Raw genomic sequence first — 23339 nt, forward strand, 5'->3', positions numbered from 1 at the left:
ACAGACAGATAATAAAAAACTAGAACATTATAGATCAGGGCCAATTTAAATGGTCTCTCAGTACAGGGTTGCTGCAGCTTGAAGGTAAATAGTAAGGCTGCATGTAGTAAACACAAAAACGACAACAGTAAAAACTTTTTTGAATTGATTGAATTTCGAATTGCTTCCTGGATGGCAAGCGAAACATCTTCAAACTTGGAAACAAAGTCCAGTGGATTGTTTTTAATTAACTTTTTATGTCACATTAAAAGCTAATATCCACCGCCTAACAAACTTGCTTTGGGTCTGTGGCACAACCGCTCTGCTTAATAGAATAACGGTTCCATCAGAGTTAGTCCAATATGAGGATTACGGTAACAGCAATGGGTGGGAAAGCGATGCTGAAACAGGGAAGGGGATTTTAAACCAGGGAGATGTAAAATTAAGATGTAAAATTAAGCAAAAAAAAAAAAAAAAAGAGTAAAAATTAAAGTAATGTATAATTATGTTGAAAAGCTTGGAAAAGCCTTTAAATCTAGTAATTGAAAACCTCCAACCTTGCACTAGCCTTCCCTAGTTTAAACTTTATTTTTCATAAAAAAGAAACAAACAAAAAAATGTATAAAGATAAACTTAAATTTAATCTGATAATGGATCTATTGGCGATCATGTCTTTGCTCCAGTAGGGGGCAAAATGGGAGAGAAATCGAAAATACGTTAAAGTAGTCTCCATCAATGCCCAAACTTGGGATTTTTATTAATTTAAATGCTTATTTTTGGAGTTATAAAGAATTTTAAAAGGTTTGTCCAGGTGAATAATCTCCATTGACGTGAACTAAACATTTTTGTGTTTTACAAATATTTTACCATTCATCTTCTGTTCACTTTTTTGACTCCCCAGTTTTAATTTTCTATTGATAATATCCAGAAAAACAATTAATCTAACATTACTCTACAAGTTCTTTGTATGATCACAGTTCGGTTCTGAGAGTAACTGCTGATTCTCAGATAAAAAAAAGAAACAGACTTTATATTTTTATTTTTTTTGTCTTCCTCACAGCTTTCGCCCTCCTGATCGTCTCCTGACACCAACTATATAAACTGCTGTATAAATTTCAGTGCTTTGTACTTTTGACAATGTAATGACAATAATTTGAATTTTCTATTATTTTAGATATTTTTTTTACAGAATATATATATATATTTTTTTTTTCCTTCCTAATTTATTCCTACTTTTTGTTTTTCAGATTAAATTTTTATGAATTCTATCTATTTTTGGGGGTGAGCTTTCCTTTTTAGTGAGGAACAGAGACGCATTTCTAAGGGTCCTCTGGATCTTAGCAGCAACATTTGATTGGTCAAGAAGCGAGCGTTTGTATTGGGCCTGAAGAGGATGTAATCTGGGAAATAATATTAAAAAATCAGGGAGAAAAACTTTTTTTATTAAATTTTAAAACATAAAATCAACATAAACTTATTTTAAAAAAATAAAAACTGAAATAAATAATCTGAAATGATAAAATTAATGAAAATAGCAAAATTACCCTCAAAACCTTATTTGATTAGAATATTTATATAAGTTTGGATTTCAAATGTCCATTTACAAACCCTGTTCATTTGGTTGCAAAAATAATGGAACACATTTCACTCCGTAAAAGTCTGCAAACCAGAATTAAACTATCTGATGAACTTCTTTGCAGCAGCTAGATCAGTAGTCCCCCATTTTAGTTGTTTTATTGTTAAATTAAGAAAACTCAAAGACAGAAATGTTGACCCATTAATGTTTCTATAACCCCAAAACTTTTAACCAAATTGGTATCAAACTAATTTTCTCTTAAATTGTCCGGTAAGCCTTTAATGTTTCCTCACTGAGTGACGTGAAACTCGTGAAACTGAAATGGGGCACGCATGAGAGCTCTTTGACTTACGTTGAACAGGTTGGTCTTGTTTCTTTCACAGAAAAGTCCTTGTGCTGGCATGTGCTTCAGCTGTTGCCATGGGACACTGCTTCCTAGCAACACATCTCTGGCCCAGTGTAGGTTCTGTGATGGAAAATGGAAGAAAAAAAGAAAAAAAAAGAAAATAAATAAAATATTATTTGCATTTATATTATGAAAACACACCCACAAATCCACACACATACACACCGAAGACGCAACCATCAAAATGAATGGAGGGAATAAATCTGAAAGAGAAGATGAGAGCAGCTCATTTGCAATCAGGAAAGCACGGACCTCTTCACCAGTAAGTGACTCAGATCAGTGGGGACACGAGCGCCCTGTTTAAAAAGAGCGACCAGAATCCACTTGGTGTTATCTTCCCTGATGCTGCGGCGCAGAAACCAAAAGCTCTCTATGAAAAAAGTCCAGTCAGTGAGACTGGGAGAGATTCTGAGTCTTTTAACGCTCTGAGGGCGGATAAGCAACCTGTGTATACAGCCACGCATCAAATTTGCCTTCATCCTCACTGCTGACTGTAAAAGCCCAAAGATGGTTGGAAAACAAACTTTCCCTTTTACAAATTCAGAAAACTTCATTTGAAACAAAGAAAAAAGAGAATTGCATCTAAACAGGAACCATAAGGCAGCAAACCTGCAGACGATGACAAGGAGGCTACGTTCACACTGCAGGCCTTGATGCTCAATTCCGACTTTTTTTTTTGCGTTGCAGTTCACATTTCCGAATATATGCGACTTGTATGTGATCTCCTGTGTGATCAAGAGTCATACAACAGAAGTGAACATAGATGGTAGCGATCTTTCCCGCCCATAAAAACACAACCTTTTCAAGATGGTTAAAAATAAATGCTGCTCTCCGTATCTTCTTGCCTCTTTTTCATAGCAGGACCCAGAATAGTGACCTTTGTCGGGTATTAATGGCGTTCAGGTCGGATATATGAGACCTGGCCGCTCAGACACAGGTCGCATTTGAAAAGATCAGGTTCGTATCAGATTCAGGACCGCATAGCCAAGAGGCCTAGCCTCATGAGACCATCCTGATCTCGCGAGCTTTCAAGGTTTGACTCGCTAATCAGTCTGGAGACTCTCCGTTAAAGAAAATTTGGAGCTGTTCACCAAACGAACGTCCAACAGCGTTGGCTTTGAGGCGGGTTGAGGTGTGACGCAACGAGAAGCGTGACAGTGCAGTCTAAAGAACATGGCGGCTTCAGCCAATGAAACTAGCGTTAGCGTGGCTATCGAGCAAGTTTTATCGGAATTACAGAGTATTTCTTCACTGAAAGAAGAGCAAAACACTGATCTGGAGGCTTTTCTCAGAGGAAAAGATGTTTTTGCTCTTCTCCCGATTGGTTTCGGCAAGAGTAGCCTGGCTTGTGGTTGTGTTTTCGTGGTCGCTCTGTTAGTACGTCATATGCTTCGTTGATCTTCCCAAAATTACTTCAACTGAAGGTTTCCAGATGGATATGCGGAGCAAATCCATCTGGCGGAGTCAGGTTACAAGAGGCCTGGGTCGCACTGGAAAAAATCAGATCCGTGTTGTTCAGACTGCAATGAAAAGATCAGATACAGGTAGCATCCGGTTCCCACACCATTGTAAAAATAAGTACACACACAAAACTTTGTACTATTTAAACTTTACTTTGACTTACATTCATTTTAGTCACTGCATTTAAGCCTAACCTTAACCCTAACCATTATCAGCAATATCCTAACCCTAAAACCAGACATACATTGTGTGATTTTATTTGCCCTGATAAAACATTGGAAAATGGCTGATCCTATTGGGCTTAACTATTAAACCTGTAACATCTTATTTGCTCATCCTCATTGCAGGGAGACTTACAGCGTAGAGGTAAACCAACCTGATGTGTCTTGCTGTTGCTGTAGAAGTAGGCCAGCCGGTAGAGGCTCTTGTAGTGCTGAGGGAAGCGGCTAAGGCAGAGGAACAGAGCACGGATGCACATCTCCACCAGCATCCGCCTCTGATCCGACCGCTCCACCGGCAGAGCCTTGGGCACTTCCATCACCTCAGCGGGGGGCTCGGGCTTCTTCTTGCCCTCGCTGGCCGTGCTCTGAGCGGCGCCCTGCTGGGAGGCTGCAGGCTTCGGTGGCGTGGCGAGGGCAGGGACACAGGGGTCTACTGGGACCTTAGGGGCAGATCCGTCAGGGGCTTCCACCACCATGGTCACGACTTTCTCCTGGACGACTTTCTCTTCCATCTGGACGCCTGCTTGGTCTCTGTGGAAACCTAAAATAAAGACATATTTTATATTCTGGTGGGTTTAGATGAAGAAACATTTATTTCAGCAGATTCTGACGTGAGGCTGAAAAACTCTCCTGTACACCAGTGATTCCCAACCGGGGGTACAAGTACCCCTAGTGGTCTGTGAGTGCATTGCAAGCTGTACATGAAAATATTTTATTTATTAGATAGTAAAATAAAATGGCTCTGGGATCTGTTTGCTTTGAGAATATGCATATGAAAAATTAAACAAGCTTTAATAAACCGTAAAGTAAGTTTTCGTTATATGTTTGAGTTCACCAAAAAAAAGTGAGGTGTGTTGATGAAAACAAAGTAAAACTAATAAAATCAGTCTGAATTTATTTCTTGATCTAAATTCGTCAAGTTTAAATGTGATAATAATGGAGTTACTCAGAGGTTCATAAATACAGATTTATAATATGATAATATAATATCATATGATGGTTTATAATTTTATGACTTTCTCATTGTGACTTTTTTGTCGTAATATAACAAATTTATTCCCGTGATGTTACGAATTTATTCCCGTGATGTTACGAATTTATTCCCGTGGTGTTAGGACTTTATTCCCGTGATTTTACGGCTTTATTCCCAAGGAGACCAACTAGAGCGTTTTTTTTTTTAACCTTGTTTTATTGAATTCATACATTATAGAGAGAATCTGGGTTCCCGTGGCTCAGATTCACTCGCTCTCTTAGTGATTGAGCTAAAAAAATGTTTATCAAGTGTAAAATCTCACAAATAATGGAAAACAGCAGCAGAGTGGTGAGATATGGAGTTCAAGTGATAGAAAGAAGTAATCTGCTCATGTCTCTGTAAAATGAAATAAAAATAAAAAGTCTTTGTGCCTACCTGCTTCCTCGGTGGGGGGCTGCTTGTCCTTCACTGGGGTGGTGCTCTCTGACGACGATGGGCTGGCTTTGACGGAGGCGGGCCTGTGACTGGTGTCCTGGGAGCTGGCGGGATCTGTGAAGGCATCCTGGGTGGAGTTGGAGTCAGAGAGCAGCACCACCTCGCTGTCCTGACTTTGCTCTGAGCGAACAGACAAAAAGTAATGTTACTCTGCCGGCTGGGCCGCCTTGCTGGAAATAATCTGGGATTACCTTAGCAAATAAAGAACATGAAAGTAAACCTTTAAGATCTGTCACATTTTGTGTACACCTGCCAGAAAACTGTGCAATTACTTAACTAAAATAACTCCTGAGTCAGACGTCCCTGTTTCTGCATAATTAATCACACATTGCAAGGAGAGATGGTCCAAATTCAAAATGCCAGCTTTCCTCCCAATTACCATGCTCTGCAGCCTCATCAGAAAAACCTCGGCAGGGAACTGTTAATAAAGAAGCAGTTTGGCTTTGCTACTTTAAAAAATGCACACAAAAAAAATAAAAATGCACACAAGGGCGTTTTTCTCAAAACATTTGCAGTCATGAGCAAAGCTACTACGCTACTGTGAAGTTGGTGTAAACTAAAAAGAGTTGTGTATTCAATGTTTGCTATGAGAGAGCGTTTTTATTTTGGTGTTTGGGAGGAGAGTACCATTGAAGGAAGCCAGCCATACTGCAGACCTGGGCAGGCAGTATTCATGGTCAAACCCTGGTGAGGCTGTTGAAGATATGAGGAAGCTGCTTTAAAAAAAATAAATGGTGAGAAAGAACTTTTGCAGCTCGAAATTTATTGGAAAAAAAATAAATCCAGCAGTAATCTTAAATCATAAGGGAGGGAAAAAATCCCCATGAAGATGAAGAACCTAAATCAGACAAGTATTTATTCATTTAAGAGGACAAAAGAAGCAGAGTTTATATGCATAATACTCACTGCAAAAAATATAAATCTCAATAAGTTATTTTTTCTTAAAATAAGTGTGTTTTTCCTTGATTTGAGGAGGTAAGTAAGACACTTTGCCAATGGAACAAGACAATTTCCTTTTAAAATAAGAAAAAACTATTTTATCGTCTTATTTCAAGTAAATATTATCTAACTATCTTATTTTAAGAGTGAAAATACTCATTCCATTGGCAAATCATCTTATTTACCTGCTCAAATTAAGGCTAAATATACTTAATTTAAGCCATTTTTTACTTATTTCTGGATTGTTTTTGCAGTGCTGAACTTTACCAATCCTGTCTGGAAGAAAACTCAGGTTTTTGTGCCCTTTACGGCAACACTCCTTAAATATAGCTGCAAGAGGCTCCAGAGGAACTCGAAGCTATAACTGATTCAATAACTGAGAGGCTAAAAACGTTTTAATCCAACATTTTCTCTAACAGTGGTTTCCAAACTTTCCTTGCTGAAGACTCATCTTTGGTTTAATATAAAGTTTTTGTTTCCCCCAGTGGTGGATCCTTCCACCTCCACCACAAAGTGATTGTATAGTTTTATAGTTTGTATTTAGTTTCAGAATTAGTTTGTTATTGCATTTAGATGTATATTTTCTAACGGGTGCAAACTTTAGTTAATATGTCCGAATGGTTTAACTCACGCTTGTTCTTTTCTTTGAAGTTCTGCAATCAGCTGAAGGTGAAAACCAGGAACGAACCACTTTCCCAAAGAACTGGAGGGGGATTTTGTTTAAGTTGACCTTAGCTATTTTGTCACCTTAAAATGTACTTATTATTTTTGCTAAGTTAAAGAGTTGTTTTATTTGTTTAAAGGGAAAGTCCGGTCATATTCAGGATTCTAATTTCTGAAAGTACTTTAAATATGACATTTTATGGAAGTGTTCTTAATTAAGAGTAATTTAATTTGAATGTGCTTTACTGGAGGCATCCATGTTTGTCAAAGAACACTACTGCCACCTACTGGTTTGTGACGTCACTGTGCGGTATCGGCTGTTGATCAAGTCCCGGTGCTGTATCTGGTGTTTGTTATAATGTCATTTAATTTCGTCGTGATGGCAGAACAGTTTTCATTAATTGTTTGTTTCGCAAGTCAGTCTTTTTTAAATTTTTGTGATTCGTACTGCCGTGCAGAAAAATTGCAGCTGTTGGAAGATGTGTGAATAATGTTCTGTATACCGTTATGGTAACTGTACTTTTTCAATAAATTAATCTAGTATTTTAAAGGTTCAAAGAGACACAAAATCTCGTTTTTATTCATTCCACTGGTAGTCTGTTGTGATCAAAGAGAAATAGAGGCCTGCCTCTAATTCTGGCCTCCTTCCAATAATGGCCTGGACAAAGATGTACCTGAGTGAAATAAAGGCCCCGTCCTATATTAAAGGATTTCCGGTAACTTTTTTCTTCTACTTTTACCTGATGTATTACAACGTCAAGCTGCCATGCACGTGGGCATTGTCAGTTTCACTATAGCTGTGGTGAATTTCAATGGTGAAGTCCTCTGGAAATCTTCAATAATTGTTGTTGATTGCAGATGTGTCTAGTAGTTCCCATTGATTTTGCTTGTAAAGCTGGGAGAATGGAGCTAGGCTTACCGCACCGTGACATCACCGCTGGAAGATGGCAGGAGGGAGGGGTTACTATATTTGGGCAAAAATGGCCGCTCCCAGACTCAGTGATCATGAAGAAAAGTATAATGCTAAATTCATTAAATCACAGTGAACATATTAGTTTTAGGTATAAATAATGATCCACAGATTATTCCTCGCTGACCGGACTTTTCCTTTAATATATGTTTTAGTTTAGTAGGGATTTTTGTATGGATCGTTGAGTTTCAGGGTCTATAGAGCAGCGCAACAAAGCCTTGTTTGTTGCGATTGAGTTGATTCTTTCCCGCCATCATCTCAACCTCAACGCCATGCAGGGGGCCGAAACATCTCGCCTGAACAGCCAGGCCAACGACGACCCAACCGACTCCCCTTTTTAGAGGCATAGACCAGTTTTGGGTATTGCAGGCTTATAAAGACCTCAATGACCCCCATTCCTAAGGGGTGGACCTGTTCTTTTCGTTCAATTTGAATGTTTTCTTTACTGGGCTGTTCTATAAAGCTTTTTCAATTCAATGCTAATCCAGTCATTTTGAATTGAAAAAGCTTCCTGGATGGGAAGCGAAACGTCTTCAAACCACAAAGACCAGTGGTTTGTTTTTTTACTTTTTTGAAATATTACATGTCCTTTTAATAAAACGCATCCTACTGTTTGCATTAAATAGCCATCATAGGAAGTCTGTTGCCATCTTAACCCAACAACAGTTTTATGTGTATTTTAAAAACAATTAATAGATATGAGGAATGGATTCACTTCTATAGGGTATTATTATTTTTTGATATAGCAGAGCAAGTAAATGTATAATTTCAAAGCTAATAAAAATACAAACAGTTCTAAAATCTCCAAAAACATATTTCTGGGTCTTTCAAGGACATTCTGTGTTGAAAAAAGAATTCAAATATTTTTTATAGAAAACAATTAAGCTCCTAAAACTTATATTATTTTTATTTTTCTTTATTAAGAGAGGATCTGAGGAGCCAAATGCGGCTCAAGAGCTGCATGTTATAGATCTGTTTTTCTATTCTCCAGATAACAATTTGATGATTGTTTCAATAATCAAATCATTTTTAACCTGATTAACTGCTTAAGCCCTGATCAATTTTATTTTTATTAAATAGCTCTAAAAACAAGTAATTTATTCAATTCATTTTAGTGCAGTTACCCTGGGCCCCCTCTAGGGGGTTGCACCTGACACTTAAGGAACCACTGTATGCATAATATTCCATCCACTTCATGATTATCAGCTACTTGGTGTTAGTTTGTCACATAAAATCCCAATAAAAAGAATTGAAATCAGATGTTTTGATGTCGTCAAGTATAAGCAGTATGAATACCTGAACATACAGCTTCACATGATCAGTTTCATACCGTCAGGAATGAAAAGAAACTTGAAAACAAAGAGAATTTTTGAGTCTGGTTTAAAAATAGCGTGTCTGATTCAGGTTCAACATTCGCCTCAGTGCCCGGTCAGCAGCAATCAATCAAAAGGTGGGACACCTACCAGCAGCAATGTGCATGGAGAGGTAGTTTCTAACTGCAGCCAACAAATGGAAGCCACCTTCTTTTACAGCTTGGCATTTTCACACTAATTGGCCGTAATTAGAAATTGTACCCAATTAGAAAAAGAGAGCAAACATGATCCACGTGACAATTTCAGAATATCTCCCCAGCTCGTTTTTTTTTTTTCTGTGCAAGTGAACCCACACACCCACACTCTAATGAAATGTGGTCACACATGACATCAGACAAGTTTGGTAGACTGATTGATTCAGGGACTGGATTGGTCCAGCTGTTAAAGCAAATCACCCCATTAGAACTACATGCATATAAATGGCAAAGCAGGTGGTAAAAGCAAGCAGGCAAAGAGGTAGCAGGCAGGTAGGTAGGTAGGTAGGTAGGTAGGTAGGTAGGAAGGAATCTTGGAAAGGGTGACAAAAAACTGGCAACGTGGGCAATATGGCTGCATTATTTGCACATTTTACTTATTTGTGTGAAGGGTTTGAGGGAGTGATGCAACATTTTTATCAAACGGGGGGTCGGTACAGTTTCAAATACTGAGATCAAATTTAATTATAAGCATCAGGTGGGTTTTTTTTAGATCAAGCCTCTCTGGTGTGGATGATGCTATTTAATGATACTTTAGCATTGTTTTTTTAAGTGTGTATAATTTCAAGACAAGCCTGGAAATAGATTGAGGAACTTAAAAGAAAAAGAGAGCTTAGTTTTCAGCAGATAACAGGAAGGTTTCGTAGATAACAGCTTTAAACACCTGTCTATTGTGAAATACATAAATAAAACATATATATAGACATTTTATTCGTGTTTTCCCCATTCAGTGAAATGCCGTATTAAAATAGTTAATGTTACTAAATAAATAGAAATTAAGGTAAAGTACAGTTTGTAACAGCAATTATAACTACATAATAACATACACTGTGACTAACACTGGGGTGATGCAAAAATGCTATGGTGGCTGTTTGCTTACACTGCAAAAATGTTCTGAAAATTAGTTAAAATGTCTTAAAATAAGTGTATTTACCCTTGATACGAATAGGAAATAACATGATCTACCAATGGAATGACTTTTTTTACTCTTAAAATAAGATAAATAGATATTATGCAGTTGAAATAAGTAATAAAACTGCAGTTGTTTTTGTTTCTTTTTTCAGGGTTTATACATGAATGAGTAACTCTTATTTAATGCTCTTAGAAATAATCTTAATGTCAACAAATTTTGCCGTGTATATATATATATATATATATATATATATATATATATATATATATATATATATATATATATATATATATATATATATATATATATATATATATATATATATATATATATATATATACGGCTGGCCCGAGTTCCTCGTTTTCCCACCACTTTGGTTCAAATTTAGCCTTTTCTCCGCCTCAGGCTTCTTTTCCGAAGCATTTTAATGCCACAATTATCAAATTTAATGAATTTTAATGCCAATTAAGGCCGTAATTTAAAAAGTTATAATTTAATGAATGTTAATGATTTTTAATGACCCGCAGAAACCCTGTTTTTAAAATGTACATTGTGTTGTTCCAATGGCAGTCTCACTTACCTGCTCAATTCCAGAAAAAAATGCTCTTATTTTAGGAAAAATTTGACTTTACATTGTTTTTTTATATTTTTTGCAGTGTAATAAAAGTGGTTTGTTGCTTATTAGGATCAACAGGAATCAAAGGGTTATGAAACAAGCGGCCACTTTTAATGGAACTTCGCTTCTCTTCCCATTATAAATAACAGAAAACATGTTGTTCTCTTGTCTCTCTCTCCCTCTATCTATCTATCTATATGTTTTTTTTTTTGTTTTTTTACAGCATTTATGCAAGCGAAAACAAAATGCAAAACCAGTGATGGAAATTGGCCTCAAATTTCCTAAAGCTGCATCTCTGATTAATATCTGGATGGATTCTAAATTAAATTCAAAGCAAAAATCCTGCAAACTATGTCAGATGATTTTGGAATCATTTTACAAGGCTTATATTGGTTCTATTCTATATTTAACCGTATGGATAATTATATATCCAGGTCAGGAAAGCACCTGGAATTGCTCTTTTTTAGAGTATGTTGCCAAATAACAGCAGCTGAAGGATGCTGCAAGACCAACTGTGACACAAAAAGCTGAAAATGCTTTGCAGAGAAAAGAAAACATATCAGTTCCAAGTGAGAAGCAAAATTATTGGAAATAATATAGGAAGCCACAAGAGACTGATGTCACATGCTCACAGAAATGCAAACACATAAGACCAATTACCTTCAGCGCACACCGACCCAAGATGGCCGCCCTTTTTCCATGCAAAAGCATCTTAACCAAATAATCAGAAGCCATATTGCCCATTTCACCACATCCCAATCACCCAGTGCACGGGGGACCATAGTGACTGAAAACGAAGCCTGCTGAGCGTGGCGGTTAGCGATTTGAGCGCTCCCCAGTGGGCCTTTCTGTCCCAGCGCAGAAACGGCAAAGAGCCCAACCCCAGAGGCAGTCTAGGACTGGGACTGTACCATCAGCCTGCTGCTCCTCATGCCGTTGCTGCTGCCACTGCTGCCTTCGGAGTGTTTTGCGTTTGGCGTAATCGTGGTCAAACGGCGTGGCCACGTAAGGAGGGGAAGTCACACCTGGGGTGGCAGCCGAGGGTAGGGAGGGGCTGCGGACGGTGCCTATGCAAACCGTAGAGCAGTTAAATTCTTCTTCTGTCATGGTAGGGGGTTTCTCTCTGAAAAATAAAAAAACAATCACAATCACATTAACGGCTTTTTCTGTCTGTTTGTTTTTTGAATAACTGAAGAAGAAGCTTACTTTTCATTGGACCTTGGTAAGCTTGGCATGCTCTTCTCTTCCCCCTTTGCAAACGGCCCGGTCGCTGCTTCCACCAACAGGTTAAACAAAAGCTCGTGATCCAGATCGGGCTCAGTAGCTTGTAATAATTTCAGGATGGAGGCACTCAGACGGAAATGCAGCTAGATTTAAAAGGAAAGAAAAATAAATGAACATAAAAGCCAAGTTGAATAGGTAAAGTCAATGATCCCAGGTGAGAACAAGTGAGAACAGGCGTGATTACCTCCAAGGCCTCCATGGCCAAGTCAGGAGGATTGTGGTAGTGAATTTTCCGTGGGTACCGGGCAGCTTCCTCATGAAGATACTGTGCCGCCTATGAACACAGGAAACAGCAGAGTAACCAGCTAATTCTGATAAAGGACAGCTGATCAGGAAGGCCAGCTCTGTGATTGGATGCCCTCTGGACTCAGTGCAAGAGGCGGGAAACAAAAGGATCCTGACTAAATTAACATCCCTGTTGGATAATGTTTCTCACCCCATGCATGAAGCTGGTGCTGAACTGGAGAGCTCCTTCAGTGACAGACTGCTGCACCCTAATTCCCCATTAACACTACCCTTGAAAAACCGATCCATGCCTAGACCGGTCCGAGCTCGGATCAGTTAACCAGGCCGAGCTCGGTTCTGATGACCGTTTACACATCACGCTATCTCGGTTCCTCAACTCCTCGCCGGTTGGTAAACAATTTTCGGTGCATTACCGCCACCAACTGCTTGATTTCCTCCTTCAATACTGGCAGTAATACCGCAGATCGTCACTAGGAGGCGAGGAACCGAGATAGCCTGATGTGTAAACGGTCATCAGAACCGAGCAAGGATCAGTTAACCAGGCCGAGCTCGGTTTTGATGACCGTTTACACATCAGGCTATCTCGGTTCCTCGACTCCTCGCCTCCTAGTGACGATCTGCGGTATTACTGCCAGTATTGAAGGAGGAAATCAAGCAGTTGGTGGCGGTAATGCACCGAAAGTTGTTTGCCAACAGCCATAAAACACAAGAAGAAGACGAAGAAGGAGGGAATCGAGCAAATCAAAATGGCGGCGCCCGTCACATTCAGAAAGTTATGCTTGATTATTATTGCTGTACTTCGGTGTTATTGTTTAAAATGCAATTATTTAAAATGTTGCGTGGAGAAGATGTCGATTGTTGTTTATAGTTGAAGAAGAAGTTGTTCTTCTTCTTCTTTTTCTGGAGGGGCATTACCGCCAACTACTGGAATGGAGTGTGAATCGGGATGCGCAGCCAGACGGAGATGACGCGTTCTGTTACCAGAGAACCGAGGCAGGGAAAAACCGAGCTGAGCCCACCTCTGGAACTGGTCTGCAGTTAGCGTGGTTCGGTTCAGTTTGCTTTCCATTTACACACGATAAGTTATCTCAGTTACTGAGTTGGACCGGTATCAGCACGGTTTTTCAAGGGTAGTGTAAATGGGGTATTAATGCACCAGGGAGCGTTATCACAGATTCTTCCTCCCAGCTGCTGTAAAACGCTACAACCTTCACTGATCCCAACAATCTCAATAAGTTGTTACATTCATGCTGATTTTGCACAGTTTCAACCATAGTCAGTTAAATAACATGCTGCTGTCATTCTGCACATCTCTGATGTTGCTGCTAATTTCAAATATCCATTACTGTAAAAATGTCCATAGCTTTATATTAGTTATTTAACCTCCAGGTGCACAGCTTTATAGTATTTTATTGTTTATCTTTTAACTCTTCACTACTATGTCATTCTTAGACATTTTTCTAAGGTCCACATTTGTGTGACAATTTTTTTTCAATTATCTTTTTGCTGCTGTAAACACCAGAATTTCCCCCATTGTGGGACAATAAAGGGATTTTCAATTCTAATTCCGCTCATTAAACAAACATGGATAAATGAGCAGAATAAACAGATAAAAATATTTAAATCTGACTGGCATGTTGTTTGACCCTCCAGCAATAAAACAGCAACTGTTAGAACTATTTTAACTGATCCTTGGTGCCCCCTCCACCTTTTCTTTCACTTTTTATCTATTGTTCTTTGGAAAAAAGCTCCATCAATAAGGATTAAGTGCCTCACCACAGACTCTCCATCAGATTCAGGATTAGATCTCAACTACGCTGAAAAATCAGATCTGTAAATAAGCTAACAATTCTTAAAATGTGTGTATTTTCCTTTAACCGGTAAATATGACGATCTGCCACTGGTATTTCTCTGCTTCTGTCTCCTTGAACCCCAGTCAGCAGATGGCCGCTCACACTGAGCCTGGTTCTACAGGAGGTTTCTTCCTGTTCAAAGGGAGTTTTTCCTCTCCACTGTCGCTACAAGCATGCTTAGTGTGAGGGATTACATTTGAGTCAATGAGTCAATGTAATCAACTGGTTTTCCTTAGATAGAAAACTTTAAATCAATTTGACTGGATGACCTGTTTGAACTGTAAAGTGCCTTGACATGACATGATGTGAATTGAATTGAACTGCAATTGGATTTTCTGCCTTTGAAATAAGAAAACTACATATGCATTTGAAATAATATAATGGAAATAAGAAAATCATCATATTCTATTGGAAAATTGTCTTAGTAACCTGCTCAAAAAGACTTAAAAATAAAAAAAAAGACTTTCTAAAGCTTCTCTTTTTGCATTTCAGACCTTTTAATGCATCGATTTGCTTTAGTTGAACCGATGCTGCTGTCTGAAATCCTCCATCGCTTCAGACACTTTTTCTTTCTCCAATTACCTTCCTGTTATCACTAATCCCATTGCCAGAGCATGATTCTGCCACCACCATGTTTCCCAGTCTAATAGTGACAATGAAAGTCGTTCTGAACAAAACTGATCATTTTTGACCTGAAAACCTCTTTCTGGGACAAGAGGAGAAAAAAAAGAAATGCTGTAGCAGAGTGGAGGTTCCCCTGGGTCAGTTTGATATAAAGCAGCTTTTATTTTTCTGTGTCTGCTTTGTAACACCGCAGAAGGATGAAAAGCAGCTTGACCTTTTTGTACAGCTGCAGATATTCAACAGGCGGCTCCCTGCGCTTTTCGGCGATCTTCCCCAGCATGTAGTGAATGAGCCACTCTTCTTCGTCACTGTCACCCTCACAGCGGGAGGCTCCTTGGAAACACTGAAACGCCGTCTCCAGCATAGAGTCTCTTCTTTCCTCCATCTGATGGAGAAAAAAAACAAACATACAACGTTAGACGTGTTTTCTCTCTTATCAATAAGCTCTTCTGTATAAGAAATAATGCTACGGCTGAGCCCAACATCTGCCTTCAAAGCAGACGGAACCAGTGGCGGCTGGCCAATAGAGGGCGCTACGGCGCTGCCCCACCCAACCAATGACCCTTATTAAGACAGTCTTGCTCCATTGGCTCAGTTCAAGAACAAATGCACTTATCTTAACAAAGATTAGTTATCTAGATTTTGATTTTTTCTAGAGTGGAGACGCTTTGGAGGGAGAGAGGGGGAGGAGGGAGGGATGGAGAGACAGAGAAAAGGCGCAAGAAAGATCCTTTTACTGTCCCTGTTTTAGCTACAAGGCTTAGCTAACACTTTATTCTGTTGCCCTGACTGCCTCCACTGGAAAAAATCAAAATCTAGATAAGTCAATTTTTCTTAAATGAAGTGCATTTGTTCTTGAATTTAGGAGGTAAGTGAGACACTTTGCCAATGGAAAAAGACAATTACATTTAAAATCGGAAAAAACAATTGCATTGTCTTATTTCAAGTGCATATTATCTAATTATCTTGTTTTAAGAGTAAACTTTCTCATTCCATTGGCCAACCATCTTATTTACCTGCTTAAATTAAGGGTAAATACAATTAATTTAAGACATTTTCACTTATTGCAGTGTCCCTCCTTCTTCAACCGTCAGGATCTGACCCAGCATAGACAGACAGGTAGGACTGATTTAAAGCATTTTTTAGAAAAGGCAAAGGAGAATGAACAATCTGGGATTCACATGGAAAATAATATGTTTGTTAGATTGCATATTTGCTCTTATATAAACACATTCTGAGAAAATCTATTGTTTTTATATATTAAAAAATATATGGCTGACTAATAGCTTCTCCATTAATAAACTGGTACATAATTTTTTTAGGTTTGTGACACAATATAGGACCATGCAAAACCTTCACAAAACCTCAGAAGGGCAACATTTATGTACCAAAAGTAATCCTGTAGATTAAATTATGATTAATTTTTGTAATGTTTTTGTTGTTGGCATTCATATAAATATACTAATATATTCATATAAGTATACGTTTGATTGGTTTTTGGTATACGTTTATTTTGAATTCATAGCCCCCCCCAGAGAAAACTCCACCAGCCGCCACTGGACGGAACCCAAACCGCCACGGGACGCGTTAAGGAGCCTCACCTGTTTGACCACTTCTGGAGGGAGCTCGTTCCGCCATTGTTTGAGCTGCCGAGAAGCAAATGAATGCAGCGCGTACGATATGGTTCCGTACTCGATCCACAGGGACAGATTGGAGCTGTCGATCTCTAAGGCCCTCTTGAAGCAGTTCAGCACGGCCTGGGAGTGCTTCCATATTGGGACGTCGCTTTTCAGCTCATTGGAATTGAGCTTCTCTTGGATCCGGCTGGCTCGGGCTAAAGCCATGCCTGCCCAGGAATCGAACCTGAAGGGAGACGGTTTTTGCTATTAAAGGCAGTCTTGAAACATTTCAAATGAAAGAAAAAAGCAGAGGAACTGCAGATTATATGTGAATACTGGGAGCAGATCTAGAGAGCAAGAAGCAAAGAGGACTTTATTAGAAGCTGAAAGATATGCTGAAGACAAATGTAATTACGTGCAACAGTGTGGAGAAGCGACCGACCTGTTGGGACAGACGCAGATGTCATGCATGTAGAATTTGATGGCTTTGGACTGCTCCTTGTTCTTGAAGTGATAATCAGCCAACAGATAGTAGATCTCATCGATGATCGGGGGAGCAGGGGGGCTGCCTGCTGGAAGGCACGGCACCTTAAAGAGATCAACGTTGAATATCAATCAGATGGTTTTAAAAGCACATATTTGCACATTTAAACCAAAAAGGTGCCGATTTGATCCGTGTTTAGCAGAACTTCCATCCAGCAGGAACCCAGCTGACCAACCTTCTCCGTCATGTCCTCGATGTACGCCGCCACCTCATCCATGGTGAAGATGGGAGTCTCACTTGGGGGCGCTATGTTTGCAAATCTCCTCAGCAGGTTGGCCAGCTCTGCGGACACGGTGCTCGTCTTATAGCTGTCGAACTCAGGCAGCGACTTTGGTTTGAAATACTGGAACATGAAGAGCGCGTCGCTCCACTGGAGCTCAACCTGTGCAACGGAAACCAGCACCGGGGCCAATAGATTAGAGGGTTGTCTTCTCACTGATGATAAATAACTGGTTGCAAATTCAATGCACCCACTCCCACTAGTGGCCGGACCTGGGTACTGCAGGAACCAGCAGAATTATTTCTACCTGAGCTCCTCCTCATGAATTAACTCAAATTTCCCTTTCCAAGTTAATTTTAGTCACAAAGTAACTAAAATGAACATATTCGATACCATTAATTATCCTCCTTAAAGATCTGGCTTTTTTTATTCTTCTAATTTTAAGCTTAAAAACAATGAATGACTCCCCACAAAAATTGGCAATTGGATTCAGTTTTACAAAAATCTTCACAGTACAAAAATGTATGTATATATATATATTAGGGATGGGACGATTTATGAAAACCCTCAGAATCGTTCGGTTCGACTGTCTCGGTTCGGTTCGCGTGTGTTTCGTTCGGTTCATGCGCTGCTCCTTTTTCTCATAGGCGAAGCGCTTACACTCCAGAGCAGAAGGTGGCGGTACTGCGACCAAAGCCAACCGCCAGTAGTAAACAAGAAGAAGAAGAAGCGAAGCAGCGTAGCCGGGTGTAGCAGGGGAAAAAAATCAGTTGTTGTGGAGAATTGTGTGGGTATGGCGAGTGGGAAAGAACAGGAGTTGGAAGACGCGCCAGCAGCACTTTATAGGTCTGCTGTATGGGACCACTTTGCATTTAGAGTGACCTACGATGACGGCGGAAAGAAAGTTGTGGATAAAAGTAAAACAGTGTGCAAGCATTGTGCAACACGTTTTGTTTATGCTAACAGCAACATGTCACGCCAACCCCGAAATCCCTCATACTCCGTCAGCAACCCCCGCTCCAGACCGGCTGCTCAAAGCTGAGTCCCTTGGAGATGTTAGAGAGCATGCTCGAGATAATTAAATTCAAAGCAGCAAAACATACGGAAATGATCCAGGGTTTCTGCGGATCATTTAAAATAATTACAATCCATTATTTTTTGGGGGATTTTTTCATTAATTTCATAAATTTTTATGGGATTTCGGTGTAACAATCAACATGTATCGAATCGAACCGAAAACCGTGAATCGAACCGAACCGTGGATTTTGTGAACGTTCCACCCCTAATATATATATATATATATATATATATATATATATATATATATATATATAGACACACACAGTTCCGAATTGCCCCAAGTGGTGCCCGATTTACAGTGAGTAAAGTGAATGTGATTGGCGGGATTGTTTTGGAGGAAGGTTCGCAAGCAATTTTGGTTGTGGCCATTGTCTCAGAAGCATCTTGCTAACCAGTTAGCAACTTAGTGCTAGTAGGTTCCCAATGGGAAATTCCATTGGGACAAAGTAGCACTAAATTGGTGACTTAGAAACGACACTGTCTAGGAACGCTATGGACAACGGAAACATGCAAGAGGAGGAGAGTTTAGTGTCGGAGGTCGTGGATGAGTCTCCTCCGTCATCCATTTTTTTATTTAGAGGGGAAAAGCGGCAAAGTTGTAGGGGTGTAACGTTTCACAAAATCCACGGTTCGGTTCGGTTCACGGTTTCGTGGTCACGGTTTTCGGTTCGGTCCGGTATATGTTGATTGTTAGCCTGACACATTGGTCATGTTACTGTTAGCATAAACAAAACGTGTTGCACAATGCTTACACACTGTTGCACTTTTATCCGCAACTTTCTTTCCGCCGTCATCGTAGGTCACTCTAAATGCAAAGTGGTCCCATACAGCAGACCTATAAAGTGCTGCTGGCGCGTCTTCCAACTCCTGTTCTTTCCCACTCGCCATACCCTCATAATTCTCCACAACAACTGATTTTTTTCTGCTACACCCGGCTACGCTGCTTCGCTTCTTCTTCTTCTTGTTTACTACTGGTGGTTGGCTTTGGTCGCAGTACCGCCACCTTCTGCTCTGGAGTGTAAACGCTTCGCCTATGAGAAAATAGAGCAGCACATAAACCGAACGAAAAGCACGCGAACTGAACCGAGACAGTCGAAACCGAACGGTTCGGACGGTTTTCATAAATCGTTCCATCCCTACAAAGATGTTGTGGAAGAGGACACCAGGGCGGCAGAAGCTTGGTTTGGTGTAGAAGGCTTCCAGCCGTACATGTTTGAGCCCTTGCCTCGCAACGCTGCCAGTTCTGTTAGCTCTACGCCTGCTGAAGACACAGACGTCCATCCCCGTGAACACTGGGACGGAACTCAATGGGAAAGGAAAGTATTCTTATTCCTTATTTCAACCGTTGCGTATATTAGCTGCGACATATGAATTAAGATGATACGACTGAAAAAATTGGATTGACAGATGACCGTTGATATATGATTGGCCGAATTTAGGTGTTCAGGCTGATATAACTGACTGGCCTGCATAAGATAAAAAAACACAGATTTTAAGACAGGATTTTATCCTTTTTAAATAGAAATGTTCCAACTTTTGGGACAATATGTTCTGATAAAGAGTAAATTTATCTACATGTTTAAGCCAGAATGATTTGACATTTAAATACGACTTCCTTACTACTTCAAGGTCGGTTTTCCTCAAAATCTGTTGTCACATCTCAGGGTTATTTAATACATATAAGTGATGAAGTGTTATTTAAGTTTGTCCAGAGCTATCTCTTTTCAGGAAAAACGAACTGGAGAGATAGAGCTTCAAGGTGTAGACACACATCTTTACTAAATCCGTATTTATGTGTAGTAACTGAAAGGAATTTTAGAATTAAAACAAGAAAATCCTTTGCCAAAAAACCCACTGAAGTCGCATCAGACTCTGCATCAAGTAACTTATTTTACAGATATGTTGTTTGCTGCTCCCACAAATATTTTCTGATTTGGAATAAAAATAGTCTTTGAACAATGCCGCTTCAGAGCCTCGGTTTATTTCCCTGACACCTGTTTTGTTCGGCTCAGCAGCAAACCTGTTAATGGATATATCTGACCGATTCAGCAGCGAGAGGTTCAGCGAGGGTGCGTGTTTGCGTCATCGGCAGTCTGCTCTTTTTCATTGGCTCCTCTTACATAAGTTTGGCAATACAACTGAGAGATACCAATTAGTCAAAGCCTTGAGCCACCTCTTCACTATTGCACCGTCTCTTCATCACCATTTGCCCAGCTCTGTGGCAGCTCTGTTGTTTTGTTGGAATAATGAAATAAGACAAAAAGCCTGTTTACCTCTGATTGGACAGTCAGGATTCTAACTATGAGAACTTGGAGGACTAACCTGTGGAGATGAGTGGTCCTCTAGGTAACGGGCTTTGCTCTTCTTACTGGGGTAGGCAAACAAACAGAAGAAGCATTGCTCCAAGGCCATCTCCAGCTCCTCCTTGTACGGATGAGAGTCACTGTTGGTGGAAGCGGCAAATTCCTTCTCCAGCACCCGGATCTGCAATCAGAAAAAAAAAAAATATTATGTTTTTGTTTAAATCATTTTATATGACAGAAATAATAACTGGAGAAAGTATGTAGACTTCCTGAAATTCTATATTTTGTCACTAATACCAACATTAAACAAGAGCAAATCATAACGTGAAGCATGGGTGGAATTACTACAAATCCCCCTGAAAGGATCGCTCTGAGCCATCAGGCTGTAAAAATGGCTTCCTCGGCTGCATAGAGAAAATGCAGGGGACCTGTGGGGGGAAAAAAAAGGCAGAAGGCAAAGTTCCCCTTTTAGGGCCCTGGCATACCTTGACGTTTTAGCCAGCATATGCCCAACGTCCTAGAATCTCCTAAGATGCTGGCATACGCTGAACTTTTTAAGTATTTTTTTTTTCCAATTTTGGGCGTATACATAGAGTTTTCATAAAGAGTTCAGAATTTATGTCCAACGACAGTCTAACTTATGCATAACGCACGGCAGCGTTACAAGGGATCAGTTGTAGCTGCTCCCATCAGGTGCTTTGCCACGCCTGATGGGAGCAGCGATGTGCCCAGAGGTGCCCGTTCTGCATAAAAAGATGTCTTTGATTGCTGCATTAACCTAGCTGCTGTTTACTGCCTTCCAAAATAAAAATAAAAAGAATAAATAAAAATAAAAAGAAAGATGGCAGATTCAGCATCATGTCTGCTAGGAAGTTTGTTGGCTGAGGCCGTGGGCGTGAACGCAGGGAGGATCCATCACACTCACCTTCACGCTCACTTATGAACGGGAAACTGATGGTTTCCCTCTGCGAACCCCCTTTATATCAAAATACGCCAATACGCCTTTATACAGTAGCTGGAAGTTAGAAACGTGTTCAGTGGTTGTCTGAAACACGTCAGATAAATTGATATGCATGGAGATACGCTGGCATATGGCATTACTTTATTCTTGTAATGGTACGACTTCATTCTCGTAATGGTACGACTTCATTCTCGTAATGGTACGACTTTATATTCTCGTAATGGTACGACTTTATATTCTCGTAATGGTACGACTTCATTCTCGTAATGGCACGACTTCATTCTCGTAATGGTACGACTTTATATTCTCGTAATGGTACGACTTTATATTCTCGTAATGGTACGACTTTATATTCTCGTAATGGTACGACTTTATATCCTCGTAATGGTACGACTTTATATTCTCGTAATGGTACGACTTCATTCTCGTAATGGTACGACTTCATTCTCGTAATGGTACGACTTTATATTCTCGTAATGGTACGACTTTATATTCTCGTAATGGTACGACTTTATATTCTCGTAATGGTACGACTTTATATCCTCGTAATGGTACGACTTTATATTCTCGTAATGGTACGACTTCATTCTCGTAATGGTACGACTTTATTCTCGTAATGGTACGACTTTATTCTCGTAATGGTACGACTTTATTCTCGTAATGGTACGACTTCATTCTCCTAATGTTACGACTTCATTCTCGTAAGGTTACGACTTCATTCTCGTAATGGTACGACTTTATACTCGTAATGGTACGACTTTATACTCGTAATGGTACGACTTTATACTCGTAATGGTACGACTTTATTCTCGTAATGGTACGACTTTATTCTCGTAATGGTACGACTTTATTCTCGTAATGGTACGACTCCATTCTCCTAATGTTACGACTTCATTCTCCTAATGTTACGACCTCATTCTCGTAAGGTTACCACCTCATTCTCGTAAGGTTACCACTTTATTCTCGTAAGGTTACCACTTTATTCTCGTAAGGTTACCACTTTATTCTCGTAAGGTTACCACTTTATTCTCGTAAGGTTACCACTTTATTCTCGTAAGGTTACCACTTTATTCTTGAAATAGAAGAAAAAAAAATCTCTAGCTTGGCCCTAATACTCCGTCGTAGCCGAGGAATTTACTTTAATGAAAAGTTTATTTTATGGATAATGTTCTAGAAAGTTTTTACATTAAAATCCTACAAATTTAGCACTGTTACCAGTATAAGTAACTGGTTAGATTACCTTTTTTTTTTTTTTTTTTATTGACAAGTATTTCTGAAAGGGGTTTTTGCGTTCAAACACAAAGAAAAAAAAAAAAAAAAGAAAAAAAAAGAAAAAAAAGCTTTAGCTCAAAGATCGTTGTATAACGGTTCAAAGTTCAGCCTCGGATCCAATTAGTAAACTCTAGTTAGGCTTAAGAATCACGTTCAGCCTGGCTGCATGAGCCTGAAATTAATCCACAAAGAAAAAAATAATAGTGCCATGATCTGAAAAATCACGTAATTAAATAAAATTTGATCTTTTTTCTTTAAAAAAACCAAACACCTTTGTTTCTTTACCATCAAATAAAATCCTCGAGAAGTACAGGTAGGGTTATTATGATGAAATGTGAAACTTTGAATCAAAGCCGTTTAAAACAGAGTGAGGACTGTGAGGGGTCTTACATAGAACTTAAGGAGGGCCCCGTCAGAGCTGCAGCATAAGGATCGACGCCCCAGATACTCATGAGCTGTACTCAGAAGCATCAGAGAGGAGGGAAGCATCGGCGCCTCTGGTTCATCTGGAAATCAGATAACATTAATAAAAAGAAGAAGATAAAGTGAAGATG

The 23339-nt window shown here is 39.5% G+C and overlaps 1 protein-coding gene across 1 annotated transcript in view; it reads right to left on the reverse strand.

The window, feature by feature from the left end:
• Positions 1–23339, reverse strand: part of cabin1 (calcineurin binding protein 1) — a 76777-nt gene that overhangs the window by 34222 nt on the left and 19216 nt on the right. Inside the window, exons 19-31 of the mRNA XM_038296626.1 lie at positions 23176–23291; positions 20572–20733; positions 17125–17331; positions 16848–16993; positions 16388–16649; positions 15001–15171; positions 12248–12337; positions 11986–12146; positions 11691–11902; positions 5739–5804; positions 5052–5231; positions 3799–4184; positions 1908–2021 (exon numbers count right to left, since the gene is read on the reverse strand). Of these exons, the coding sequence (XP_038152554.1) occupies positions 1908–2021; positions 3799–4184; positions 5052–5231; positions 5739–5804; positions 11691–11902; positions 11986–12146; positions 12248–12337; positions 15001–15171; positions 16388–16649; positions 16848–16993; positions 17125–17331; positions 20572–20733; positions 23176–23291 (2273 nt within the window). The remainder of the gene's footprint in view (positions 1–1907; positions 2022–3798; positions 4185–5051; positions 5232–5738; positions 5805–11690; positions 11903–11985; positions 12147–12247; positions 12338–15000; positions 15172–16387; positions 16650–16847; positions 16994–17124; positions 17332–20571; positions 20734–23175; positions 23292–23339) is intronic.

This window comes from Cyprinodon tularosa, unplaced genomic scaffold, assembly GCF_016077235.1.
Source record: "Cyprinodon tularosa strain WSP-4 unplaced genomic scaffold, ASM1607723v1 ctg373, whole genome shotgun sequence".
Classification (NCBI taxonomy): domain Eukaryota; kingdom Metazoa; phylum Chordata; class Actinopteri; order Cyprinodontiformes; family Cyprinodontidae; genus Cyprinodon; species Cyprinodon tularosa.